At 43.4% G+C, this 12066-nt stretch overlaps 1 protein-coding gene across 15 annotated transcripts in view; it reads left to right on the forward strand.

Moving 5' to 3' along the window:
- KALRN (kalirin RhoGEF kinase) overlaps window positions 1–12066 on the forward strand; it is a 532819-nt gene that overhangs the window by 471790 nt on the left and 48963 nt on the right. For 12 of the 15 annotated variants that reach the window (XR_005932657.1, XR_005932658.1, XR_005932659.1 and 9 more), the window contains 5 exons: window positions 513–617; window positions 4614–4709; window positions 6357–6487; window positions 10204–10270; window positions 11555–11658. Coding sequence is in view for 12 of the 15 variants with exons in the window: in XM_030018367.2 (XP_029874227.2) it covers window positions 513–617; window positions 4614–4709; window positions 6357–6487; window positions 10204–10270; window positions 11555–11658 (503 nt within the window). In the remaining 3 variants the exon portion in view is untranslated. The remainder of the gene's footprint in view (window positions 1–512; window positions 618–4613; window positions 4710–6356; window positions 6488–10203; window positions 10271–11554; window positions 11659–12066) is intronic. The other 3 variants (XM_041124229.1, XM_030018359.2, XM_030018360.2) reach the window with 3 other exon arrangements.

Here is a 12066-nt window from a genome sequence, read left to right on the forward strand (position 1 = left end):
ATTCCTTATTGAAGGAAAACACTCAGAGAAATAGCCATGTTTCTGTTAAATCTGCTACGTATTTGTAGCTGCAGTTTCTCTGCAGGCATGTTCTTTGCCAGAATGGCTCTTTCCTGATAAAGTGAATATGGAATTACAAGCAAAAAATGGAGAAGATACTAACTGAACACAAATAGAGGAACACATTTTAAAAACTGTACATTGAACTGTTCTCATTTAAATTAAAAAATACTTTTCCATCAGCACACAGGCAGCCATAACTGCCTTAGCTGCTTGGGTGACCTATAAACTGTATTTCTCTAACTCTTAGAATGCACCAGGATTAACTGGCAAAACCTTACGTCTTTATTGATTCTCTTCCATGATGCTTAGCATTACCTGCAATTCTCTTCACCCAATGCAATATTGAGCCAGTATTAGTATTAACAGACTCAAAGCCTGGTGGTAAGTCTCAGATATCTAAAAAGATAGAAACCCATCCCTGCTTCTAATTATATTTAACTTTTCTTCAGAAGAGCAAGAAGGGTTGGGGAGAAGATGAACCAGATGAAGAGTCTCACACACCTCTTCCTCCTCCTATGAAGATTTTTGACAATGACCCAACCCAAGATGAGATGGTAAGACCTCCCCGACTACATCAGTTTGCTGTTTAAGTGCATTTCTCACATAGCTATCTCACAGTGGTTTCATAGTGGTCTTCTAGTATCCAGGGCCTAGACTTGTAGTTATAAGAGACTACTATGTGCAAATTGTAATCTAATGCCTTTCACCAACTGGATTTACAAATAGTGCTGGATAAGCAATTTAGCCCCGGCATTCCATTTCATGACAGGTCGATCGTGTGCTTGTTGTTGTGTGTGGTCAGAAATTCTACTCAGGCTGATAATGCACGTTCTCCACGTCTTGTTTTAAAAGTGCCATTGGTGTCTGGCAGTAGCAGCAGAAATGGTCTTTGGTGGCAGCTTGGGCCCGAGGAGTAGGACAGAAGCTGGAGTCTGCCTGAATCCAGAAATACCACCTTTACCAAGAGTTAGGTAGCTTGGACTCTCCACGCAAGCTTTGTGTGTGATTGGGGTCCAGGAACGTTGTCAGTCTGTGCCCCACCATCCACCCTCCATTCTGAAGTGCTTTAAAACTTACAGGTGGAAAAGCATACCCAGTGCTATAGTTCGGTATTTTCGGCATATGTAGCTGATCATTACTGAATAGTCCATCAGCTCCAGTTAGTTCAGAAGCCCGTAAGGTACCTGAAGTCCCTCTCAGGAGGGTGGGAAAGGCTTTGGTCTGCCCATCTTTGTGCACCCTGCTGGTGGTGGTAGTTCTCTGCTGTTAGCTAGGGCTTCTTGAATATTAAGTCAGAATTTGCTGTGGTAGATGGTACAGTGGCTTGCAGAGTCCTTCAGTTGCTCTCTTGGACTTGGGGTGAGAATCTGTGAATACGGCTATGACAGTGGTTTGCGTTCACAGTCAGTGTGGGTCCTGTCTGCACGTGTCCTCCCCCACCCTTTCCTGGTGCTGTCATCTCCCTTGTAGAAATCCATCCTCCTGTTTAGCTGTTTCCTGCTTTCCTGCTGGCATCTGTTTTTAGCACTGCCACTTCTGTATCTCTCTTCTCTGATTGTAATTACTGCATGCAAAGAAGCAAGGATAGGGGAGATTAATAAATTGTCGGAAAAAAACCAACCCAGAATGTTCTTGGGGAAGGTTCAGGCAGGAGTTTGGAAATACAGAGAGAGAAGGGCGCAAATATTTCCGAGACTCAAGGAGCAGAATGATGGAGGAAAGGATTCGGGGGCTTGCTGCTAATCTGTCAGGAAATGTTATGACATTGTAGTGGCAGCAAGACCAGAAGGAAGCAGCTGGAGTTGTGGACTCTTGCCCTTTGAGTGCTGCATGTGCTGCTGGCTGGCTGGCGAGGGGCAGAGGCAAAAGGTCGGTGAAGCAGAGCTGTAGTGGATCCATGCCCAGCACAATAGCAGTTGCACAGGGCTTTTTCCCCGTGCTGTTTAGCTAAATGTTTTGGGGTTAGTTTCCTTTTGGTTTTTTGGGGGGTTTGGTTTGGGTTCTTTTTAGAGAAAATCAAAACTGCTTTAGTCGGGTCACTATTTTTGATTTTTAACATACCATGTGATTTCAGTATTTCTTAAATACATTTCTGACAGCACCAATGTTGTGGAACTAAACTGTTTTCCGCTCCAGATGTCTAAGCTTTATAGAGCGTTTTGGCATCCTGTTTCTTCACCCGCTCCTGAAGGAGAAGATTAAATAGAGCAAGATGCATCTGAGACCCTTTTTCTCTCTCTTTTTCTTCCCCAACTCACTTTTTTGTCATGGGGAAAAAAAACTTAAGCTCACAAACATGGATCCTGAATACCCTGGCACAGGAGCACCACGTTAGCAATGTTTGAGTCATGCTGGAGCCAAAAGCTCTTTAACGGTGTTATTTGGGCACAGCTCCCTGCTCATGTCCTGCTACTGCTTACAGGCATGGGCTTAGGCTGGACCAGCAGCAGCATGGGGAAGGAGTAGTGGTAGGTGGTAGATGTCCGCACGGTGCGGGAGGTGACAAATTTCCCTGAGCCCATCTGCAAGGCAGCAATAATCATGCCTCACTGCTCCTGGAGGCTCTTATAAAGACAAATTGCAAGATATCTTCATATTAGAAATTCCTAATTTACTGCCTGGGAAATAGAAATACCATTTTTGGATTTGCCCCACACAAACCAGACTCTTGTCAATCACAGAAGAGTTTTATTTTACCGTGAAAGACTTGTAGGCAGCAAATATTTCCATGCTCCCTTCAAAATCCTGCAGTTACTTACTTTTCAGAGATATTGAGCAATTTCAGTTAAAAGAAGTGAGAGCAACAGCTGTTTAGTGCCTCCAAAATTTGGACCCTTCCTGCTAGAATGGTTATGTTTGACGGTTGTCGTCTATGTATTTGTCCACTATCTCTTCAAAGTCCCTATTTTCAGTCTTTTTTTTCCTAGACACGTCTGTCCGCATTGCAGGTGAAACAGGCTGTCTGAGCTTTTACATTTGTATGAGATTCCTGCATCACCAGCCTAATTCCTCAATTACCAGCCTGATTACGTGTAGGTTTTGTTGTTGTAATTAGAGCTGTTGATTAGATGTATTATTTGTGAAAGACAAGAGACGAGTGGCAGGCTACTCACACTTCCTCTGTGTCACAAGGCTTCTGTTTGGGATTGGTCTCCTTTGCCTTTTGTTTTCTCCTCCTGGGGCTGCGTGACTCGACATGAGCAACCTCCCCAAAGGGCTGCTTAAAGAGGTGGCCTGCTGCCTAATTCCTGCCATCACATTTCCACGTCTCGCTCCCCAGCACTACTTAATCTCAGGTGCGTGTTTGTTGGCACCTGCGTGGTGACTTTGCTGCTCTCCTGAAGACCTTTATTAAGCAGCTGAGAGATGAATAAGCTTTTTAATAATTTGAATGCAGAATTTATAAAAATTTAGCCATGCTTTAGTTGTGTCAGCCTGCCGAAGGCAGGTTACCAAAGGGCTTACAGTTTTAGTCAGTGCTTGTATTTCATTCAAAAGAAATGTCCATACAGGTGAGCTAATAAATACCGATTCCCATAGCTATCGCATGAGTTTGGGTTTTCAAAGTGAGGTTTCTTTGGACAAAGACCAAGGGCTGAAGAGGCCTGTACAGAGCAAAAACCTTAAACTAAAGCTGAATATTTCACACAGAGGCCAGTCTTCGCAGCGCCATGGGAGATGCTCGGGTAGCACATTGAAGGGGTCTTGGTGTTTCTGAAGATTTGTAAAAACCAGCAGCTATTTATTAGCTGTGGCTACTGTAACGGGGAGACATCCAAAGACATTACATGATATCAGGCGCCTAAAATCCAATAGCTGCGACCAAGAGACAGGCATAGAGAAGTGAGACTGAAAATATTCTCATGTCAATAGGGAAAAGTGGGCATCTCCAAAGAGCGTTTTTGCCCTCCTCTGCCAGGTGCTTAGGATAGATGAGATATGTGTTTTCTCTCCACTGATTGGAGAGCGGGGAGAGAAAAGATAAACATTTTAGATGGCTGAAGTTGCATGAATGGGAGGTGTCATCTGAGTTCATTTGGAGTTGCGATTGATCTGTGGGAAAGGGATGGGGAATGATTTGTTCCCCCCTGCCTCCGTCCCCTATTGCTTGTAGCTCCATGTGTACCTTGTACTTAACTGCATTTATTAAATATGTATGTATGGAGGAGGGGGTAACTTCTTATATCTGCAGTAAGACGATCAATTTTCTGGGGCCCATAAGAACTGTAGACATCCTTTGAAGGAGGAACCAACAGACATTTAGAGTATTGTAGACTGGTTGCAAATGAACTTCAGTTCTTTGATGCTGTTCCCTGGTTCCCAGCCTTGGAACTGCTGCAGGGAGATGGGCAGCCAGAAGTGGATGGCAATTCTCTGCTTGTCTGATACGGCGACACTCACTCACCTGACAATGCATGTGGTCCTGTAACCCTCCTGCTCCCCTTCCACATTCGTTCTCCTGTCTCAGAAGCTGCTTCACTGACCGCTGGTTTCCTGCTCCCTTCTCATCCTGCTAACTTGCTTTTCCTTTGCAACCTGGTGTCTTGCAGTCCTCTTCTTTGCTAGCTGCTCGACAGAGCTCCTCCGATGTCCCAACTGCTGCGGATCTTGTCAGTGCAATAGAAAAGTTGGTCAAAAGTAAGCTGGTAAGTTTAGTGTTGTGAAAACTGTGTACACAACAGGCCTAATATGACTCTAGGGAAGGGCTTTAAAGTCTGCCTCTTGTTTCTGGTTTCCTTGCTTTCCACCTTCATCTGCTATGCTTTTATTAACCCTATGTGCTCTACTTCTCAGTAGAGTGTCTAATATTTTTGCTCCTCACGTGAGATGAAGCCTACATCTCACGTTGCCATGTAGGCTCTGCGCTGCATAGTCGAAAGGCACTTTTGGAGCGGGCTTTGCAGAGCATGAGCTACTGTGCTGTACTCTTTCTGGGGTCTTGTTGGTATTCAAATATTCTACGCAGTGGGATGTTTTGTTTGTTTTGTTTTAAAGCTTGCTCTGAGGCACAGGAGTTTTACTACCCAACAGGCGACTTCGGTCTTCTGGCTTCCCTGAAAAGACCCTCTAAAGAGTAGAACTGCTTGAAGTATCACAGCTGTGCTTTAATTTTACAAAGATTCGTGTGTCACTTTTAATCTGCCTTGTCAACTCTTTCTGACAGGGAGTGGAATAAGCAATACAAATGCTCTGGTTTTAATTTGTTCAAAAATTTCAGTATTGTGCACTCTTTCTATCTGGTCCCATGTCTGTTGGACAAGGAGTAAATCCTGTTTCATACCTTGGCTTCTCTTAAGTTTTCCCTGAAACAGTTCAAAATGTTAGTATCAAAGCTAAACCTTTTTCTACGTGTCCCAGGACCTCTAAAATTAGGAAAATGCTTGCTTTGAGCAAGTTTAACTTAATTAATAAGTCAGGATTAAAGCAGGGTTATGATGAGCCTGCAAAGGTTCATTTCCTTACGTATACTGGAAAGATGAGGAGAGTAAAAGCAAAACAAAAAAACCCGCAGTGATCATTAAATTACTGTAACTCTGTGCAAGCAGCTTTATCTAGTGAATCATATCAGAGGGTTTTGGTATTTTCTTGGTTTGAGATGTTGGTACATGAAGATAGTCAGCATTCATAGGGTGCTTGATAAGGAGTAAGTGGTGAAAGAGCTCTTCATGACATGGGAAACTGAGAAGGACATTCCCAGAAAATTTACTCAAAATAGTTTTATTCCATCAAGGGACTAACAAATCGAAAAGTATTTCATTAATCCAGTTAGATGTATTTTCAGAGGATATTTTATTTTCCCTTCCCTGCATACAGGCTGTTAGGTCAATTGCAATTACTTTCCAGGGATTTGGGGGAAACTTTAATTATTGTGGAATGTTACTATGTATCTATCTATTTCTGTTTCATTTTGTGTTTTACTTCTGCAAAGAATCCCCTTGCAGAGAAACACTGACCACGTGTAGCCTAACACTGGTTCTGATTGAGACACCAGGATATTTTCAGGTTATTTTGAAATAATTTGGAAGAGTTTTCTCATCCTGGGGCTACTGGAACATCTTTTTCCACCTTCTAGCAAAAGGACATCTTCTCTGTTTTAAAGCTTTTTGGGCAGGGGTCTTATATCAACTCAGAACTGGTTTGGTTGTGTTTCACTAAGTCCTGCAGGAAAATGTTGCTGAATACTCTGCTTGGTTTTAGACTGCAGTGTTGATTGCAGAACTGACTTGAAACAGAAGATAACACTGATGCTGGAGTTCAAGGATAATGTTTATTGTTCTTTGGGGTTTTTTTAGACCCTTGAAGGAGGATCTTACCGAGGAAGCTTAAAAGATGCCACTGGCTGCTTAAATGAAGGAATGACGCCTTCAACTCCCCCACGAAACCTTGAAGAGGAACAAAAAGCCAAAGCAATGAGAGGCAGGATGTAAGTTGTCTTGATGGTTCTTCTTTCTGAAATATGCACCCAAGGAGGACACATAGCTGCACTAAAAAATACTTTGTAGTCAGTGAATGAGCACGGAACTGGGAGTAAAACTGTGTTCTGCTTGCTTCTGTTTTTTCTTAACCTGTAAAAATACTTTATAAAAGCACTTGCATACCCAGGAAGTTCATCATCACTCTTTAAAATGTACAGCTTTTACCCCGGATAGCAAATATCTGTTGCTGTAAAGCCTCTGAACAGCTAGACAGTTATTACTGAGATGTTTGCCTTGGTAATTCCTGCATTGCCAGAGGTGAAATCAGCTCTCAGAGCGAGATACGTGGTTGACCTTGTTAGCTACCTTCAAGGAAAAGAACAGAGAATCCCCCTAGGATTTTTTGAAAGAGAGAATATTTTTTTGCCTTAGTTATTAGCAAAGGAAGGGGCAGAATTCAGATGCATTCGTGGTGGAAACATGCCACTGAAGAGAAAGTTTCATTTGGGAAGCCCTCATGTTCATGGTAATGGGAGAGGAAAGAAATGGTGGCAGCTCATGAAAGTTGTTTTTTAAAACTATCTGTACGCTCCCTTAAATGTAACAAAAATAACACTTGTGCCTTCAAAGCTTATCATGATTAAAGCATTTCTTAAATGCATAGTTCAGATGAAGGACACAGAGAACTGGAGAAACAGAATCAAGAATTATATGAAAGAGAGCTGAGGTAGCTGTTTGCTTTATACTGCCTCTTACGCTAACAACAGTAACTGCAATGATCTAATCAAATGGTAGATGGAGGGGAAAAGTAACGGTCCGTACAGGTCTCATTGGAGTGTGGTAAGGTGAGAGGTGGAAGAAGAGCAGCCCATTTGGGAAAGATGCCAAGCAGGGAAGGAAACCGAGTCGGGAGAACAAGGAGGTAGTTAAGAGTAGAAGAGGAAGTAGGAGCAAAGTGTCACAGGTCTGTGAAAGCCATCATTTGCTCCTGCTGTTTGTTGTAGAAAGCCAGAGAAGCGATACAGTGAGGGACTGGATCGACTCCCAGCAGCAGGCAGGGACATGACACTCCTGGATGTGTTTCTGAATGGGAGTTTTCTACTAGACAGCCGTCGGCCTTCCCGCAGGGAACATCTCTGCCCACATCTGTCTCCTAAAAGCTCCTCAATATTGCAAGTTCTTGGGTTTCTCTGGTAGCAGTTCATTAATTAGACAACTGGCAACTAACTGCAGGTTGCAGTTTTAGTGCAGAGACCTCTGCCACTGTAAGCATAAATACAGTAACGCTTCCTCATGTGCGACGCTTCTGGCAGGGGGACTGGCAGCATGTTACGTGTAATTAGTGGCTGCCTCCGTCCAGATTTCCTAAACGCCAGGATGTTTAGGAGCACCTGCTAGTGGCTTTCAGCACAAGACATCTGTCTCCTCTCCAGCTCCTTTGTGTCTGTGTTCTGTATCTCTGCAGCTCGCTGGGTTTAATTCCATAGCCATATGAGGCAGCTGAGCTCCCAACTTGAGCTGTGACCCCCCCAATCCCCAGAAAACAGCAGCTGAATCCTTGCACAGGCATGGGCAGTAATTTCCTGTGTCTCTGGCAGCACGTGCATGCCAGCAGTTAGCCTTAGTCTCAGGAAACTCCTATTCCATCAGGCTTGATTGCTGCATTTCTGTGAGCAATAAGGCAATAGTCTCACTGAGTAGCATTGTTCAGTATAGATTTAATACAGTTACCAAGATATCCAGTTATTCAGACTTATTCAGAAGTAAGGAGGCTCTATCCTTGTTCCAGTTCATGCCATTTTAAATACAGCTGTGTAGTCAATACCTGCTGGTGACCAGGGCAGGCACTTTCCAAGCAACTGCCTGCCCTTGCTCCATATTATCAGATGAGGAGATGAGTGAACTTGAATTTTTGGCAGCATCCATCTTAGAAACCTTAAATTTGGGAGTACCTCTAAGGTCCTGTGTCAGGTAGGCTTCAGAGAACTAATAGAGATGGTCAAGGTTGATTTTTCTGCTTGCTAGAAAGAGGGGAGCTGGGGGAACAGTGGTGCTGAGTTTAAGGTAAGCAGTGGAGGTGCAGACCCCGGTTCCTAATAGAGGTGTACATTTGCAGGTTTAGTCTGTTCACCTGAGAGACACCTGGTCGCTGCACTGTTTTTTAATTCACACCCACCTGCCTGCACGTCCTGCAGCATTACGTACTACAAGTACCCACTGTTTCATTTTTAGAGGACGATTTGGCCAGATGGATCCTTGCAGTAACTCAAACCAAAGGAGAGGCAGTGGGCAGGTGGGAGAGGTTCTCCCGCTTCCCTCAGCAGCTCTCTGTGTTCATGGGGAGCAATGCAGACGCAGGTGGTGCGAGCTGAAAAGTAACCTCCCAGCACGCCTCCTCGGGTGGAGGAGACATGGCAAACCTTTCGCAAGAGCACAGTAGGTCAGCCAGCAAGAGGGGACTGTACAGCATACGCTTGTTCAGGCCACACGCTGCTGCTTTGTAAAAGAGCAGCCTTTTGCCCTGTGCGTGTTTACTACCCAGGCACGCAACTTGGCAGGGCACTTCGGAGAGCACAAGCATCTGGCATCGCCGCTGCCAGCTCTGTCTTCTGCCAAGGGGGCTGGATTTCACTCTCAAATGAACAAGAAGCTGTTTGACCTCTTCCTGCCACGTGTCTTAAGTATCTCCTCCGCTCTGTCTGAGCAAGGGACATGTTGGGAGTGCAGCGGGAGCAGGATTTGTTTTCTCAGGAACCTCTCGTAACTGAGTCTCTCCTTGCAACACCAGTCTATTTTTTTTTCTCTCTAGATATTTTCAACCAGGCTTTTATCTTCGGAGTGTTTGCCCTCAGCCCTATCATTTCAAGTGGGTCAGTCTGCAGATTGATGTGAATGGAGCGATATTAGACATGAAAGCACTCCTCTATCTTGTTAGCCTTGTTACTGCCATAGCGAACTTGAGCACAGATGGAGTTTATTTGTCATGTGCCAAATCTATGTATTGGCATAATTGAGAGGCAGACTGTCTGCAGCAAGCTGTAACTTTTTGAAATTGTCCTCCAAAGAACATTATGTGATTAGTCAGTTTGACTTACAAAGGAGGGGCTTTTTTTAGCTTGCTGTTGTTTGCATGCATCAGGCCTTCATTAGGTGACTCTCCTACCCAAGATTATTAACTCTGAAATCAGTGTAAAGCATTTGGCACCCACACATAGATTACCTAGTCTGAAAGATTAAGCTCTTGGTTATGACAGAAGAGGGGATTTGTTTTCCAAGTGTTTGAAACTTCCAGATTAAGACTTAATAGCTGAATCTTGGGCAGAGCCAGAGGGACTGGGGCAAGAAATCCTCTCCTGCTTGCTGCAAAATGGGTGAGGACACATCTCCATTGCTATTGGGGGGCTGCATGGGGGATGGAGAAAAGTGAGGAAGGGTAGTTCAAAGTACAGGCAGCTGGTTGTGCTGCTGCTCTTACACTATCCTGGAATATGGGGGGGAAGAGGGATAGGGGGAAAGAGTGGTTAAGAGAATTGAAACTACCCTGACCTGAAATGTGAGGGTTTTGTCATTGACATTCCACTGAGCTATAAGTGAGCGAAGAGTGAGTTGTGTTACGTGACCTGGATGATGGTGGAGTTTTATGGAGAGGTAATATGTGGTAAGAGGAGCAAACAGTAACATCAAGGAATATGGTCAAATAAGTGTGTGTTCTGTTTTAATTTAGGTTTGTCTTAAATGAGCTGGTACAGACTGAAAAAGACTACGTCAAAGACTTGGGAACTGTTGTGGAGGTGAGCTGAAGCAAACGCTGCTATGCAAAATGTTTTCCCACTAAAAAGCACCATGCTGACAAGTGACAACAACAAAAAATACAGCATGAGAAACAAACTGCTTTATTTTGCACTCTGCTTCCATGGTCCCCTTCTCATGTTGACAGAAACAAGAAGAAATGCCTTTGGAAACTATTTTTCTTTCCATCTAACAAATGTTGTATTTTAGGTTTCAACTCTAGCGTGCAAAGGTTTTTCTTGGCTACCCGGCTTGTGACAAACTCTTTCTGCTATAATGCAGCCTTGACGGCAGTGGTGGAGAATAACTTATGCTCCTACCACTTATTTCATGCTTTTCTTGCTGTCATATTGAGTAATGGTAACATGTACTTTACTTGAGTTTGCACCTGGACTAAAGTCCTGTGTCTGAGTACCTTTCCAGAAGCTGGGTTTGGATCTGTGCTGAGGTGCGTGTGTGGCCCGTGTATTATTGTTTTGCAAAAAAAACCTTAAGAAAAAGTAGAGTTTGGGATTTTTTCTGTTAAAAACCAGTCATAGTTTTTTAAGCTTCAACTTGTAAAGACCTGGCTGATCCCTAGGGATCACCTGTCAGAGCCAACTCACATGCAGGGTCCAGTTTTTTTCACAGCAAGGACTCAGAACTGGAGGCACGCGATTGAAATGGGCTTTCAGCAATGCTTTTGGCATTCACTAGTCCAAGGAGAATTATCAGCCCATCTAACAGTGATTTTCAACAGCTTCCAAACTTGAAGACCTTTGTGTTATCTTCTGTTTACATCATGCACCACTGGCAAACCTGACAGGGCTGCAGCGTTCCAAACGCTTATAAAGAAACTCTCAGGAGGTGTGAGAAATCGGATTCATGTGACTCTTCAAACTTACTGCTTGGCTTTGTGCTCCCACAAAATACTTATGGTGATGAATGGAAGAACTCTGTACACAGTCTGGCTTCTTCCTTTTACCAGAGAAGCCAAGAGCTTGATAAACTGCTTTTGTTTAACTTTTATCTTCTAATTGCACTTGTCACTTCAATGACGTCTAATAACGGTTTCTGTAAGTATTGTAGATATTCAGAATAAATCCTTTAAAGTTTTCTTTTAAGCAAACTATGTAATTGTAAGTATCTAGGTGGGTTTCTGGTTTTAAATTGTACAAAAGGTATTTTAAGCGTTTTCAATTAAAAAATCCTGACATTAAACTTTCGCTGCTTTGAAAAAAAAAGAGTGTAATTATTCTCCCCTTTCAAATGAACCCTTTGCTAATTGCTGATCATTAATCCTAAAGGGCTTCATGAAGAGGATAGAAGAAAAAGGAGTTTCTGAAGATATGAAAGGGAAAGACAAGATAGTATTTGGCAATATTCACCAGATCTATGACTGGCACAAAGAGTAAGTTTTTCATTTTGTTCCTTTTTAAGCACCTTTCTAACCGCTCGTCCATAAAGGATTGGGGTATATGGTGTCTGTATGTCTAAGCTGCTTTTAATTGAACATCAGCAGGTCATTCAGGGCTGAACTTCCAAAGGACGTTACCTCACTTTAAATGGTCTCTGTTGGTTTGTAAGTGCTGCTTAGTAACTTCACAAATCATCGCTACCTTGAATCCTGAGAACATGTTCTGATTCATGTGCTTTTAGCCACAGTTTCACCATACACTAGATCCTGATACAGGGCTTTGTCTGCCCAATCAGAACCAGCACAACTGCATGACGCAAAGCATCGGTCCTACATAAACTCCTTTTTCCCAGTGAAAAAACTTTGATGGGCTATAGCTTTGCACTGCCTGGCTTCATGGGA

The sequence above is a fragment of the Aquila chrysaetos genome, chromosome 6 (assembly GCF_900496995.4).
Source record: "Aquila chrysaetos chrysaetos chromosome 6, bAquChr1.4, whole genome shotgun sequence".
NCBI lineage: Eukaryota > Metazoa > Chordata > Aves > Accipitriformes > Accipitridae > Aquila > Aquila chrysaetos.